Genomic DNA, 16,799 nt, shown 5'->3' with positions numbered 1-16,799 from the left:
TTTTTCATCTGACGAGAGGCGCATCTGTGCCAGAACGTCAGCAGCCGGATGGGCGGACGAGGGTTGATTAAAGTTTTAGCATCGGATGCGCACAGGGAAGTGAATGTAAGAACACTGACCCTCGAATGCTCTCAGATGAACTTTAGCTTGACAAGAGAGGTCATTGTAGTTCACTCGTTTTCTCTCTCTCGTCGACGCACAAATCGCTTCTAGTTACTTCCCTGTATGGGGAAGTCATAATTGTGTCCATGATGGAAAGTGCGATTTTTTTTTTCTCGGCAAATGTTTTCAGGTCTTGACATCCACAGACGTACGTGTATGTGTGTGAGAGAGATATATAAAAATCATCATCATTGTCGTCGTCGTCCTTGTTATCGTCACTGATGTTTAGAACACACCTGTCTTAGAACAAGGCGCTATCGTAACGCTCCGATGACGCCGCTTGATAACAGACTGCTCAAACGTTTGACAGTGAGCTTCGATCACCTCTCACCAGCCACAACTTTGGCCTATAGCGCTATGAACTCAAAAGAAAAAGAAAGCTCAACAACAAAACAACAAACATACATCAGCAGTTTTCTTCTAACTACAAAGGACCAAAGTTGTAAGGGTCATTAAGTTACGCACAAACTCATCGAGGTGAACAGATAGCGCTCAGATGTGGGAAGCGTCCGCAATACCCATGTCTAGCGAGCAACGGAGCTTCGGAGAACTACACTGTGGGTCCCTGCCATCGTGCAGTGGCTATAGAGAACAAGCAATAGCAATGCGGACATATTAAGTGTCTAGAGACGAGATCACTGAGCCGGTACACTACAGGGCGCTCCGGTGCAAACGCTGACTTTTGCCTGCTATTTAGACTGGACAGTTTGGGTACTACGTCACTTATACTGTTGTCGTCCGTCTGCGCTGCGCCGCTCGCTTGTCCAAGTATGCGTTCGAAGAGGGTGCGGGGTGTAGGGAGTAATTATAATTACTGTAAGCGGTACACGCTGCTCAAAACAAGTGCTCCCGCTTGATTATATTGAAATGAAGTTGAAGTCAAATTTAAAAAAATCAACAAAAAACAAACAAACCCTGAAGTGACGTTGTTGTGATTTGTTGCATGTTTGTTCTGTTGACTTTTTTCCAAAACAAAATAGAAAGTCCATTGCATATACTCTTTGTGCGCAAATATAAGTTCCAAATTAATATAACACAAAGAGATTTTAGTCATTCATACACAGGACTGGGACAGAAATTTCTTTTACTGAAGGATCTGTGATATTACCTATATCCCTGCTTTGCGATTTGGTATAATTATATATAATTTAATCTACTGACAACGGGAGACTACTCGTGAGACCTTGCAGCTTTTGTAAAAAAAAAGAGGTACTTTCCCCTTATTTTGTTTGAATTTGTAGTTGACACTGACGTGTACAGTTTAGAAGTGTGTAGTTGTACAAAGACTTCCCTACAGAAAGATTGAAAACTACATAGAAGTAACATATAAATAATGAATTTATATATATATATATGTGTGATACCCTTGCAAAGTATTTGTCAAAATCTTCAAATATTACTTTCTTCATATGGCTCACGACCTAAATGGTTCAATGTTAAGCTATCCGTGAGCGGAAGACGTGCAACACAGTTACAAGATGTCGGTAAGCAAGACACCGAAAGGAAAGTCGCAGGAACAAATTATTGCGGGCTTTCAGGAGCTTCGCCAGCAACAGAGAGTTGTAGCTTCTCGAATAGCTGAAGTTGAAATGGACATGAAAGAACACGAGTAAGTTTATTGAGAAATGGCAGGGAAAAACGTCGATCAGACCCGCACATGACATGCTTGTCGAAATTCTATAGCAACCACTAAGATTTCTTATATAGAAAGACTATTTTTATCATTGTGTGGACAATCACGTTTAAAGCTTATTTTGCATTGTCGCTTTTTATTTGCCATTCTCTTTTAGATACATTATATATAAACTTTGGGAAAGCAGTCATTCAGACAAAACCGAAATGATTGAGTCATGTCCACCTGCTCAGTTTTCTCACTCATACTCCCTTATTTACTACTAACGATAAAAGATCTTATACTACCTTTATTTCTACCCTCTTTCCTTGGGGGTGGGAATATGAGAGGGAAGTTAATCACTGAAGGTGCAGCGACATGCTATTTACTGTTAAGGTTACATAAAAAGTACATTAATGTTACATTTGTTTGATTTTTTTAAAAATTTTTTAACAAATGTTGTGTTAAAGCTTTTTTTTTTTTTTTTAAGTTTTACAAAAATTAATGCAGATGTCAGTGCAATGTAGGCAAACAAATTTGAATTATACTGACATAGCTCATGGCTGGCATAATAAAATGTATTTACTGGTAATTCTTCTGTTTGCAACATTTATCAGTAAAGTTACTTTGTTGTTAAAAAAATGTCTAGAGAAACCAAAAGCAATATAAATTTTTGCTCTTTAATATAGATTGGTCATAGAAACATTAAAGGAAGTTGCACCCGAGAGGCGCTGCTTCAGAATGGTTGGTGGAGTTTTGGTTGAACGGACAGTGGGAGATGTTTTACCAGCATTGAGCACAAACAAAGAACAGGTGAGACTAAGGGCCAATGATAGCCCTGTGCTAAGATCAGGATTTTACAACCATTGTAAACACACAGGATATCTACTCAGCATTAGGACTGTTGATAACATTGAGAACTAATGATTGTGTCTAAAATGTCCAACTCTTAAAATTTATTTTTCTCCCGTTTTATTACATTAAAAATTGTTTTGTCAGTAAGAAAGAAAGTTTTGATTTTAATCAAATGTTAATGACATTGATAAAGAGAGAATGATTTCAAGTCTAAGGAGTGATGTGTACTCTTTTAGCAACCTGCATGATTTATACTAATATTTTCAGCAGGAGTCTGGGAGCCCAAATTCCTGCTTCATAAAAGCACAGAATATTGATTCACTGTGCCACGCTAATGAGACTATTTAAGTTATCTAAATATGGCAGATTGGCATCAAAATTAACTCTTTGATTATTTATTACTAGAATATTAATACATACATTTCAGACCATAGAGAAGACCAAAGATTCATAAATAATACCATACAGGAGAAAAACTTAAGCATTGATGATTGTCACTTAGGTCCTAACAAATGCATGAAAAGTCCTTAGAAGGTCCTTACTTGGCACCATTCCTGATCCCTGGGAACCCTGTAATGATATTTTGTTTTCTGTCCGTCTCATGCAGAATGAGTTGCATAGGTTTTATTTCTGTATTTAGACATTCCAGTGTTAACCTTAAGCAGACATTGCTTACACTCTTACTGTGCTGCATCTGTCTCCAGATGGCCAAATTTGTGGAGAACATGACAAAGCAGCTGGAGGCGAAAGGCAAAGAAATCAATGCTTACCGCGAAGAGCATAACATCAGAATACGTGGAGAGGATGACAAGCAAGAAAAATCTGAAGGCGACACCAAAACAGGGGGTGGAGGTGGTGTTCTCGTTGCCAACAGCTCATGAACTCATTATAAACTGTGCATCCCATACCATTTCAGCTGGTTGCTGTTTCAGTGTGCATGTATTTCAAAGCGTATGTGACCTAACTTTAAGGGGTGAGGGTGGGGAGATGTGTGGGTGCGTCTACCTGTGCCAATGTGTGAAGACAAGCTTTTGCAAATTATGAGTTGCATGGAGGGATTCTTCCACTTTCATTTTCATATGAGTTTGCTCGGATGACAGTGTGAACATTGTCAGCACTTTGTATATTTTTCTTTTGAAAGCTTTGCAATGAATCCACAGAAATAAGCGCTTAAAATCAGTCAGACTGCTACAGTTTGGCTGTGCAAAATCTGTCACTGTCAGGGAAAATGTCTTTAAGTTCAAAAGTGCTTTAGCTTTTTAAAATGTCTTTTAGCTCAGAACTTATGACTGATGCATAGTAATGTAACAGCAATGTAGGCAAACAGTAAAGCATACTTTGTATGTTGATCTTATTGTTGGGTATCTCAGAGATGTACAACTACTGCACAAAATCTTGCTGGGAAAGGGTAGATGTTTGAGATCACAGTTTGAAATATAGTGCCATGAATGCAGTGTACTCTAAGCAATAGTTTTTAACAGTCATAATCATTGCTGAGGTATTGCAGCTGCACAGATGTTAAAACAATTATAGACTGTCAGGGGATAGGCCAAACTAAAATGTTGCGCCCTGATTCTCCATGTTGGGGGTTTTGCTTTGGGCTAACAACCCACTTGTGAAAAAAAAGGGTGGAGGGCTGTTTTAGAAACCGCAACAGTACATGCATGGGAGTAACAAGGAATAAACTTATAAATCTAAAGGAAAATGCAAACATTGCTTCAAATCTTATTGAGATCTCTTGCTGGCTGGGAGAGGGTTGTGGGCAAGAAATAGAAAAGATCCATAACAGAACTCAATCTTTTTAAAATTGTCAAAATGAGTAAATTGTTTTTTTGGGTTGGGGTGGGGGAGAATGGGCCGTTGGTAAAAATGAGGGGTATCAAAATATATAAATGGTCTTCTGAAGCCTTTTGGAACAAGCTAGTCCTGTGAACAGGTTTTCATTGTCCATGCAGAAAATGTTAGTAGTGGTAAAAAAGCTAAATTTTCCATAAAAGACTTTCCAAAGAAGTCAAGAGGTAGTTTCAAGCCTTTTCTTTGGCCTCATGAAATGCGTAAAAAATATTGGTATTTGAACTGTCCTGTCTTTGTTTGATGAAGTTTCAACTACTTAAGAAGTTTTAAATAGATAATCACAAAATTCAGATGGTACACTTATAACATACTTGCGGGCATTTTCAGGCTTTGCACTAGAGCTGCTGATAAAAAAAATGTTGAGTCATGCCAACTGTATTAAAGAATGTTCAACCCGGGAGTGTTCAAGCCACTGCTTTCTGTTGTCATTGATTATTTAGATAGTGAGATATTTAGGTTCTGTGATAACAAGGGGTTTGTTGAAAAATGTCTAGCAAAAGAAAAGTTAAAATAGGTCTGAACTGTTTGACCTGTTTGTTAAAGATGCTTTAAACAATGTCCAGATCCCCACCCCCCACACTTTTTTAAATGCTGACATTTCACCGTAAAATCTATCTTTTAAATAATACATATTTGTTGCCACAACTTATTTTTCTTTCCTACCATCATACGTCATATAAACTCGTCAATATACCACAGTTTATTTCTAAAATTCTGACGTAGAGATTTCAAGAATGGCAATCTTTGTCCACATTGCACAATAAAAGCAACTTTTTTTCCAGTTATTAAAATATTTCAAAGCATCAGTGTCTCTTTCCATATTGATATTCAAATGCAGAAAAACTTTATATCTCCTGCTTCAGATTCATCTAAACAAAAATACTTAAACTGAAAAGAACGGAATGTGCATAAATGGACCTAGAAAATATTAAATTATACTGAAACATCACAATATAAACAACCTATAACTACTATGACTTGGTAATAAAATATTGGTACAGCAATCTTTTAAAACATTGAAAAACAGAAATCGCTATGTTGTATATTGGCATACATGATGTCTAAGTTGAGAAGTAATCCAAGACACCACAAAACAATTCACCAGCTCCAATAAACTGAAAGAAATTGGCACCAATCCCAGTATGCATTGATTTTTTCAGTCCTGGTGTCCATATATGGACTTAAGTATCAGCAACACACCATGGAAATCTATGAGTATAAAGAAAGGAGATGCCTAATATTTACATACTTGAACAAGGTCAAACCAAAATCACCAAAGTAAATAAATTTACTCATGCTTAACCATTAATTTTTTTTTAAAATGCCATTTTGTTATCAAAAAATGCTATCAGCTGACAGAATCATCACTTCTTCATTCTATTGCTTAGGTTTGGCACAAAACAATATGAACTTTTTATAAAACTTGTTAACTTAAAACAACAACAAACCGTGTCAAACCTCTCAAAGCAGGCAACAATAAAATGAACGAGAAATTTAAGTCTGTTTGAACCTTTTTTGATGCTTATTCGTCCAGATTAGCAACTTTAAGATCATGTTGCAGTCAATCAACAATTAGTCTTTCCTCTAAATGTTAAAAATATGAAAGACATGGTTTAGACATGAAATTTCATGTAACACTAACACCCTTTCTCTACTGTATCCATGGTAACTGCATACTATGGTGGGAGCGGACAGGATTTTTTTGTTTACAGAAAAAAGGTTTTTCCCACAAAATGCACAGAGGTATATCTTTAGTTCCCCCGTGAAGCTGTACCCTGTCAGATCTCCACAAACCATTTAATTGTTAAATATCTAGAATCGCGATAAATTCGACAAAATTAGACTTGCAATAAATTTGTTCCTTTTTCTTTCTTTTTTGGCAAAGTCCTCAACCTCCATTTCCCACGACTTAGAGCCAATAAACTGAAAACACAACAGACTATAAAGATTGGGCTTTTGAACCTAGGTCAACAAGAGAGTATGCATTGTCTGTTCATATTTTGGAAGTTGATTGTTAAATCAAAAGTGAATCTGTACTATGGCCTTGTTCTAGACGTTAAGGTGGAAAATTCAGCTGCAAGCAGTCCAGACATATATGTCCCAGGCAATCTAATTTATATGCTTTTAAAAGGGCACAGATGACTGCCACCAAGGTCACAAATACACCACACAATTTGCGCTTGACTGATTTCATGAAATGACGCCGCAATATATGAAGTCTCCAGAAATCATCCACACAAATCACTAAAATCATTTTGTATAAACTGGATAATGTTGGACTTAGTATTTACACTTAGAAGCTAAACAAAATCACAACAGAAATTGATCATGCAATAGCATGCTTCGAAACAAGAAGACCCCACAATTACTGTGGAACTGTTGATGCATATAATTCATGTGATATTGTCACCTGATGAAGATTCTGTTTAATGGCTGTTTAACTCCCACTTCAGCAAAACTGTTTATGATTAATAAAAACTTAATTCTTTCTTCAAGAGAGAAACAGGTATCAATTTATCAGCAAATCAAGGAAAACAGTGAAATTTTTTCAGCAGGTCAGGGACATTAAATATTAAAAAAATTAAAAGAAAACATGCATTCACAATGGAATCAATCATCTTCAAGTCGAAAAGATAATTAAAGATATTAAAGTAAGCAGAAAAAAAGAAATGCAAAAAGGTCCACACCTTTACCTATATTAGTGAAAAAGGAAATCATTTCAAAGAGAAAAAAGTTCAAGCAAAATAAAATTTCTTGTGGACATACAAACTATCAGGAATTCTCACACCTTACATTGTGAACTTTTCACCTGTCAAATAAGAAACCATTGGCTATGTGTATTTTAACAAATTCAAATTTATGAACAACTTAAAGGCATTGGGGAATAATATGCTGCCAATCAAACACATACAAACTACAAAATGAAGGAAAAAAAGTGGCTGCTAAATTAAAGCCATGCTTGGCAATGGACAAATCCATATAACCATAAATTTTCTGATATGAAAATGATACTCATCATGAACTTGCTTTAGAGGGTGGACAAAAAACTAAGTAGATTATTTGATCCTAAATTTGCAAGTGACCAGAATAATCACGTTTCTAAATACATCATGAGGTTTTATGAAAGAAGCAGTCTGGCAGTGTTATATCTGCTAGATTCAAGACAAAAAAAGTATTGAAAACAGCTACGTGAATTTGTTGTTTTAAAAAAAATGGAATTTAAATGCCCCAGGTAAAAATCACGAAGTAAACAATAAATGCCACAAAAGACCAATTTTAACATTTAGGTCATGAAGGTAATTATGTTTCTCTACTTCATAACTTCATGCAATTTTCCTGGTCAGGTGCACTTTAGGCAAGAGACTGTAAATAAATTTTACCACGTCATTTTCAACAGAAAAGGAACTGCATGCCCCTCTGTTACATACGCTTTTTCACTCACACATACTCACCCACAGCCAATTTTCACCTTAAATGTTCTATTCACTCATATACATGCACATAAAATGCAGCTACAAACATTTCATTGTGAACTGCCAAGTGCAAACAAAAACGTGTCTCTTTCAGACAAAAGGAGAAACATCTGCCATGACAACCCTCTGTTATGACTTAGGCTTAACTAGCTCCAAGTTCTAAATCACTAGAGGAAGAAGACCCTATCTTCTCCATTGCTTTATCCACTCTTGGCATTTTTGCTGGTAACTCTGCATTAGTACCAGCTTCTGCCTCATCAGCAAGCTTCTGCTTTCGTTTTGCATGTTCAGCCAGTATTTCCTCTTTCGTAGTATGTTTGGCAGCTTGCAGGATCTCACCAGCACCAGCATTCACCATGGCAGATGCTAGTTCCCTGCCAAGCTGCTGGGCTCTATGATATCGGTTGAGGTTTTGTGCTTGGTGGCACACAATGCTAATGAAAGCCTCTGGTTCTCCTTTTTTGTCCTGGACAATATAAAAATAGTAACTATTAGTCTCATAAGTGACAAAGCCATAAGAGTAGATAACAACTATTGGAAAAATAGCACACACACACCATGCATGCATGAGCACTGCCAGATGTGTTCATGACCATGCACAGAGAAAGACAACACAGAATCAGCAATGTCACTTTACACTTTTATATGTGACAGAGTTCGAAAGCAAGTCACCAAAATATGCAACAAAGAAAAACAAAGAAACAACAGCTGCGTTTCCTATCCTCTGATTTTCAAAACAGCAAATTACAATTTTCCTTTATGAAGTATGTATCCTGTTATTGATGTGTTGAGGTGGTAGTTTTGTAGCAGTCCTAATGAAAGCATATCTCTACTCCCTAAAATACTGTTTGTTGAAGTTATGTGCACATTCAGTATTCACAACGCAATGCCACAGGCACCATAAGCATTTCTAATGACAGAAACAGGACTCACACTCTTCTCTGTTTCAACCTTCTCATTAAGGTCGAATGTAATTTCTTGTTTCACTGCTTGGTCCCCACTAATACTGAACACACCTCCACGCAGCAAAAGCTGTCATAAAAAAAAAAAAACATGTGGATGTTAATGGTGAATACATATTATTATTATGCTCTTGACTCTACAAAGTTCACAACACATGTAGAAAAATAACATAGTACAAACTGAAGAGATGTCACTTAGAAAATTTATCATTTGTGATGTCAATAAACAGATTTTTAACAGAAAACTCATTCCACTCTTGAATTGTGCAGTTCCTTTCCTGAAGTGATCAACTGTCACAGTTTAATCCAAAAAAACCAAAAAGATCCTAACGACTGCAAGCTCAACTGTTGACTAGCAGAAAAATTAAAAACCCGTCCTGAAATTCAGGACTGAGCCCAAACATACAAGTCAACTCTTTCTGGGAACAAGCCTATGGCAAGGTAGCCAGTGTCACTGTGGAGATGTCAGTCCAAGAAACAAATGCCACAGTGCATTGTACAAAAGTTGAAAGTTTCTTTCATTGATGACTTGTTTAGTGGTGTTCTTTAAATACTGCCTGTAACAGTAGAACTATGCATTCTTACCTTGTCCTCAGTTTTTTCTGTGAAAACAGAGACAGGGACACTGCAACCCCCTTCCTGCATAGAAAAAACCCAGAAAACATATACCAGAAATAGAGACCAATTTACCAATACTATTTCTAATTCTCCTGACAAGTCTAGTAACCTGTCTAAACACTTAACTAATGACTGATCTTCAAGCAAACAAATCTGACTTCAGTCGAAATCTATTATCTACATTTCAGTCTTAAATGTATTATAGGCAAATAAAACATAAATGATAATCTGAAAATCCTTTTATTCTTGGCTCACTGACCAACTTTCTGAGGAACGAGCGCTCTGCAACGCAGCATAAAGCTGTATCCAGATCATTAATGTCTGCAAGAAGTTTAAGTGTTGCTTCATCATCCGCTCTACACTCAATACCAAGAGCCCCTTGGCACACAGCATACATGCAGTCCTCAGGCGTCAGGATCTGGAAAATAACATTCTACATACTAGAATGGAACTGCTGCAAGAAGATGTAATACAGGATGCAGGCTGTAAAAGAATAAGATGATCTGATTGTCTTTTCATCTTACATAAAGTTATCTAAACAATATAAATTGCTTAGATGTAGTTGGGTTGAAGTAGGTAGGATGATTTCTTCCTCAACTGAGATCAAAAGTCAAATTAAACTCTATCAAGACAGGCTGCCACTCTGATGATGCCCAACTGAATGAGTTAAGGCAAAGGCTGATTTAATCATACAGTAAAAAGGCAAGTCATCAAATATTTCCAAAGACAAGTGTCAGAAGGAAGTCTGTCTAGCTTTTTACCTTATTAATAATAAATGCAAAATTTGTAAAGCACATTTAAAGCACTTCTAAGGAGCACGCTCTTAGCGCTTAAGAACAAGAACAAAACACGGACAACATACGAGGGACAGGAAAACAAACAAATAACATATGAGCTATAAAAGAATAAACAACTGTACTAAACAAAGAATAAAATCAAATACAGAAAACACAAAGAGAAAGAAAGTAACAAGAGCAAGAGCTGAGATTAACATGATATTGCAAAAGGAAGGGTAAGAAAAATGACTGGCATTATGGGAAAGGCTGTTAAGAGTAATGTTTATGGAAGAGGTGTGTTTTCAGTGAACGTTTAAAGGATTTAATAGTGGGAAGGTGGTGGATATGAAAAAGGAAGAGAGTTCCATTGTTTGGCTGCACAAAAACTAACAATCCTGTGGTCATATGTTGTTGTTCTGGTGACAGGAAGAGTAAGAAGACCATCATCAGACGAGAGGAGTTGTCTAGCTGGGACGTAAGGAAAAAGCAGCTCAGAGAAATAATAAGGGCAGGTGCCAGCAAAGAAATTAAAACACAGCTTGGACAGTTTGGACTGGATGCAAGAACGGATGGGAAGCCATTGTAAAAAACAAAGGAGAGGGGTGGCGTGGTCCCGTTTCCTAGCTCTAAGCACCAGACGTGCAGCAGAGTTCTGTACTTTCTGGTGTTTTTGAAAAAGGTATTCAGGGAAGCCAGCAAGCAAGGAGTTGTAATAATCAAGTCAGGATAAAACAAATGCAGACAAAAGTGTTGGTAGCTAGCATAGACAGAATGTGATGGATGGCGCTGATCTTGTGTAGTTCAAAATAGACTACATCTGTAACTTGTTTAGCAAGAGTCATATCTGTAGGCAATGAATCCCAGATTCCTGATCAGTGATGGAGGACAGAACGGTGATCTTGGTTTTGCCCACCTTGATGTGACTTGGAGGACAAATGAGTGAAGATGGATTTTTTCTTCTCAAACTTAGGAGGGCTTCTGTTTTATCATCATTCAGTTTAAGTTTGTCACCATCCAGTCTTTGACTTCATTAATACAGACTTCTATGGTGCTGGTAGCAGAGTGAGACTCAGCCGGTGGAGTGGAGAAGTACAGTTGTGTATCATCAGAAAATAATTTATGATTGACGAGAAACGTGAAACTGAATGCAAGATGAAAGTGCCTTCATATACAGAATAAATGGATCTTTGTAACCAAGTGGTGGGTGGAAGAGTGGGGGTATGGTACATCTCCTGCCTAAATATAATTCACTGCTAGGCTACCAGCCACCCCTATACATTATGAACATTACAAACCTATCTGCAGATACCACTTTTGTGTGCACTGCCACTGAGCCCAGTGTCCTATGTTATTTAAAAGACTTCTTACCTTCTACAGAAAATACATTTTATATTTACAAATGTTCATTAAAGATCTGTTGATTTTAACACTAATAATCTGCTTTCACTCTCACCTCCGAGATTAGATGATTCCAGTTCATTCTTTCCAGACCAGACACAGCTAGAATGATAGCAGCGTAACAGCTGTTCTCTTCTGAGAGTTTTCGAAATCGTGTGTTGAGATTTCCACGCTAATGGGCTGTTAAGAATATATCCATGTTTTCTACTGTATAGTGCTACATTGACTACAATGCATAAGAAGAAACTTTAAGTCTAATAAAGGATAAAGCATTACAAATGGTAGTTAAAAAGATTAATAATGTAAATTCATAAACCATCATCCTTTTTCTGTTTGCTAAGCAATAAAGCTGAACAAAAGCAATCCAGGTAATTAAAAGCCATTGCATAAATGGATACAATGTTCTCAATCTTGAACTGTGGGTATTTTCTCTGTAACTGTGCTGCCCGCCTCAAGGCACTGGTGCCGATAATGCTTCCTGGTGGGAGGTCACTTAATTTTTTGTGTGCATGCTTAGGGTGCATGACAACAGCATCATTGGGGTTGTCTCTCCTGAAAGTAACAACTTTTCTGAGTATCAACTTACAATCTGAAGATAAAAAAATAATAAGGAAACAAAAATAACATTTGCACACTTAAATGCCTTTTGAACTGAGATCTGTAAACAATATGACTTAATAAATAATACTAAAATAGCTTCAAGAAGCCTCTGAACTTAAATAACAATAATGAAAAAAATTACCTGAACACACATCCAACCACCAAACCTGGTGGGATTTCAGTTGGTAAGTCTTTAAGAGAATGGACCACAAAATCAACTTTCTTTTTGAGCAAGGCATCTTCCAATTCCCGTGTAAAAAGTGATTTCTCACCAATCTAGGAAAAACACAAAACACCAATAGAACAGAAAATGAAACTCCTACAAATTACAATAATTGCAAGTTACTTCTTCTTTCAATCCTTCTTCAATCAAACCCTTTCTGCCTAACATCTAGCACTGAGCAAACCTTGTGCACACCTACCTTAGACAATGCTGAATCAAGGATCTTGTCACCCATAGTATTCATAGTGACTGCAACATGATGAAAAAAAGATTACTTTGACCCAAATTGTCACAGGTGCCTTAAAGGTCTTGAGCAGTTTTACGCAACAGTCCTTTTTTCATAAATGATGCACACTTTTTAATACCTGAAAACCCGGTAAAGTCATGCAACAATCAGTAGTCAGCTAAACTACTAGTGTATGTATTTTGGCATCCAGCTAGAGTGACTGTGCACCTGAGTCCAGGATTAAAAAGGGGTTCATTTACACACAATGTTAAAACAATCTGGGATATACTGTGTTGTCTTTTATGTATTTGATCTTGATACTGAAAGCACCCGCAATGTGCACATGATGAATCTGACAATAACAGAGTGAAAAAGCTAGAGTGAATATCACAAAAGTTTTCCCAAACAATTTTTTGCACGCAATTTAAGAGATACTTCACATTTTTTTAATTATGTGGTAGGAGTGGTAAGGGAGATAGATCTCTCTATGACATTAATATATTCATAGGTCACATGAAAACCTGCAATCTTCTTATTATGTTTGCACTCTTTTTCTGAAGAGCATGTGTTTGTGCATGGATTTGTGTGCCCATGCATCTATGGGCATATCTGCAAGCAGACCAACATGTGGGCACATGAATATGCAGCAGAGGGAGAACTTTCCCATGATTCCTATGTCTATTAGTATTCATGTATGCAAGCTCTCAAATCATTGCAATGTAGTGCAATGCCCGTGGGGCAATGTGCTGCTAAAAGTTTATTCCATTTCCCCATTCAGCTCACTGCTGAGTAACGAAACAGGCTGGCATTAATTTCACATTAGCATATACACAGTCCACATGAAAGAATGAACATTTCATACACTCTCATTATTTTAGTGAAACTTTAAAAATCACAAGAACACATCAAAACATCCATGGGTATATTAAAAAAATATTACTTAATTTGTCCTATCTTATTTATCCATATTTTCAGTTCATGCACGGGCACATACATACACATGCATATATGAACATGAGCACAAACACAGAGTTAATAAAATATGTCAATCAATATTATTCTTACTTGTTTCAAACTTGAGATCCGCATTGCGTTTTTTAAGCTCTTCAATGATCGTACGGGTCTGTATCAAGGCAAGCTGCTCACACACAGAAGACATTTCTTTATTAGCTAGGCTATTCCATTTTAGTCAATAAAAGATGACCCAGATAAAAAAGGTATATAAACAAAAAAAAACATAATTTTATTAATCACGAAAATGTTTTCTTAAATAGGAAAAATATATATAAAAAAAATCAATTCTCAGATTTAACTCTAAAATCCGCAAATTGTTTTCCTTTTAATCTAAAGATGTTTTTTAAAAACTTTTGGTATGCCTGATGTGTGCATTACTGAATGATGGTGTAAGTTAGTTTGTTGTTTAGGAGAAAACTTGCACTTCTATATGTTGACTTTTCAGTTTTATTTATATTTTTTATTTTTGTCTGGTGATGATTCTTTACTCTGAAGTATAACTGTTTTGTTAAACTTTTACTGTGGTTTGTCTTACCATCCAGTCTTAAATGATTAGCACACAGAGAAAGCATTTTCACTAAATCATGCACCTTATAAAGTAAATTATTTTACAAACTGAATAACAATTAAAATGTAACGTCCAATCCACTAAATGAAGATGCATATATTGTTCCCTCCACACACACACACTGAGCATTACCTACTCTTTTCAATACCCTTTACTTTTTCAAAATGCCTTCAGGCTACAGCTTAAAATAACAGCATCCTTCACTAGCTCCTATCACTCAATGCAATCAGATGAAGGTTTTATGGCATCTCCACATCAGTTTTGAACAGGAAACACTGGTCACACCAAGAAAAAAACAATAAAATTTTCTGACGCACTGGATGAGCAACACATTTCAAAGCTCCTCAAAATGTGTACTCCTGTGGACTACAACTGAAAACTGTATTTTACTGGTCCACCACTTTCTTACATTAAGTGAAAGTCTACAAGAAACAAACAGTGCTGTGAATCTTACTGATATATGTTTTTGATGACATTTATCAAACAATTTTGTTCTATTTAGTCTTAGTAAAATACAGCTCCTGTAGCTGATTTTAAATACAGTCTAAAGAATGCAAGGCCTATGGTGTCACACGCACTGACATTTATGAACTTTTTTTTTTCTTTCAAGCATGTCACTGCCTAAAGTTTTATAAACCTACTGCCATTTTAAAGATGGAGAGTACACAAAATTAACATTAAAAACACATAACCACAAGGACAGTAAGCACAATACTTAGTACAATTTATAGCCTTCTCCTGAAAATATGATAACAACAACCATATGCGCAATCTAAGGTGCTTAAATGCTTACTAAAAATTCCCCAAAACCTATGAGAAATCTTGAAGAAAAAATATGTAATAACATGATTGAAAAAAAAATTAAGTAAATTATTTTGTCATCTATTAACATGTTTAAACCATATGACTCTTAATTCCTTTGCTTATATGATACAACATGATTCCAAAGAAAAAAGTAAATGGCAGGAGGCTTTAGGGCAGGTGTCACCAGAAAGGTCAAAAAGGTACCAGACTCATTCAGCAAGGTTGCATTTACTCTAATGAGACTGGTGTATACACAAGAGAATGTCAAAGAGGTAAGCCATATATTTGTACAGCTCATTGTGTTTGTGTGTGTGAGCGAAAGAGAGAGAAAGAAAGAGAAAACGTTGGATCACATTTATATACAGGGCGTCCACAACTTACGATGTTCCGTTCCTACGTTGCGTCGTAAACCGATTTTCGGTCTAAGTTGGAACATATGTGTATACTGTATGTAAATAACATACTGTGAGCACTTATCTTATCCTAACAAAGTAATTATCAAAAAACACATGTAAAATACATTTAATGATGAAATGAAACAGGAATAATAAACGAAGTTCGTGTTATGATGTTTACAATGCAAAACCACTTAAGTAGAAACAAGGCTTTATATAGTAAATGGGAGATGTGTCATAACCAGAAACATCGCAACTCGGGACTGACGTAACCCAAGGACCACCTGTAGTGGCATTGTAATTTAACTAATGACACTATAAATTTAACTAATAAGTGCTCTTTAATGTTTGCAATAATTTACAATTTTCTAGCTCAACTATTAAATGTAAATACAGTAAATACGAGTTGACACAATTTGTATAAATGATGAAGTATTTGTCTCTACAAATTTTGTTTTTAATTAGATTCTACCAATGATTCAAGTCAGAAAATTTGTTTGATATATCCACTTAGAATCTTTATACATTAAAAATTTCTTATATATTTTCCCCCATCATTTCATTATATTACTTGTGGATCTTAAAAAAAAATCAAACATCATGCTATTGCATTAACACATAACACCTACTTTTTAAAACTCAACATGGTCTTGAAACATAAGAGACATGTACATAAGAAACTGAAAAGCTGAGGACTTATGCTTGTCATGGTACAGTTTAAGAGAGTGCTCGCAATTAAATTAGACTAAAACATTGTGACATGTTATGGCATTCTTAAATATAAAGAAAACGTATCTGTTTTATGATGATACAGAGTTTTATTATGTTTTTATTACTGACTGACGTCAGTGATTCTGCATGTAGCGTGGCCGACAAATATATGTCAACCGCGTCTAAACGAAACAATAACGCCACAATGAGCAAATTTATATGTATTTGCACAAACAAACAAGTATAAACTATGAGAATTTGCGGCTATTATCAGTAAAACTGAAGTTATGGCAGTCGTCAGATAGTGTCTCTGGATCACACACATTTGTTGTCGGAAAGTTAGAACTTACCTCGCTTTTCCTCGAGCCCACACGTACTATTCTATCACCGGACATGGTGTATGTTCACAAAATTGCTTCAGAGACGCAGGGATGTTTTCCAGCTGTGTGAATCTGAAAACTGTGTGGTTTGTTTTCAACCTTCAACATACGTCCATGAACGAATGTGGCGATAGACGGATCTTTCGTCGACTCCAGATCGTCGATGAC

The 16,799-nt window shown here is 36.2% G+C and overlaps 2 protein-coding genes across 2 annotated transcripts; one reads left to right on the top strand and one right to left on the bottom strand.

The window, feature by feature from the left end:
• The first annotated feature begins 1,595 nt into the window (after positions 1-1,595).
• Positions 1,596-4,891, top strand: LOC112568084 (prefoldin subunit 2-like). The gene is made up of 3 exons (XM_025245128.1): positions 1,596-1,771; positions 2,464-2,587; positions 3,334-4,891. Exons 1-3 carry the CDS (start codon positions 1,641-1,643, stop codon positions 3,508-3,510), a joined length of 432 nt encoding a protein of 143 aa, XP_025100913.1. The 5' UTR covers positions 1,596-1,640; the 3' UTR covers positions 3,511-4,891.
• A 277-nt stretch (positions 4,892-5,168) lies between these two features.
• LOC112568083 (porphobilinogen deaminase-like) lies at positions 5,169-16,799 on the bottom strand. The gene is made up of 10 exons (XM_025245127.1): positions 16,602-16,799; positions 13,825-13,897; positions 12,733-12,782; positions 12,453-12,586; positions 12,109-12,262; positions 11,766-11,882; positions 9,796-9,954; positions 9,504-9,557; positions 8,890-8,988; positions 5,169-8,422 (listed from the first exon to the last, which is right to left on the bottom strand). The coding sequence occupies exons 1-10, from the start codon at positions 16,644-16,646 to the stop codon at positions 8,099-8,101; spliced, it is 1,209 nt and encodes a 402-aa protein (XP_025100912.1). The 5' UTR covers positions 16,647-16,799; the 3' UTR covers positions 5,169-8,098.

This window comes from Pomacea canaliculata, linkage group LG7 (assembly GCF_003073045.1).
Source record: "Pomacea canaliculata isolate SZHN2017 linkage group LG7, ASM307304v1, whole genome shotgun sequence".
In the NCBI taxonomy this organism is placed as follows: Eukaryota; Metazoa; Mollusca; class Gastropoda; order Architaenioglossa; family Ampullariidae; genus Pomacea; species Pomacea canaliculata.
This window is presented reverse-complemented; position numbering and strand designations above follow the sequence as displayed.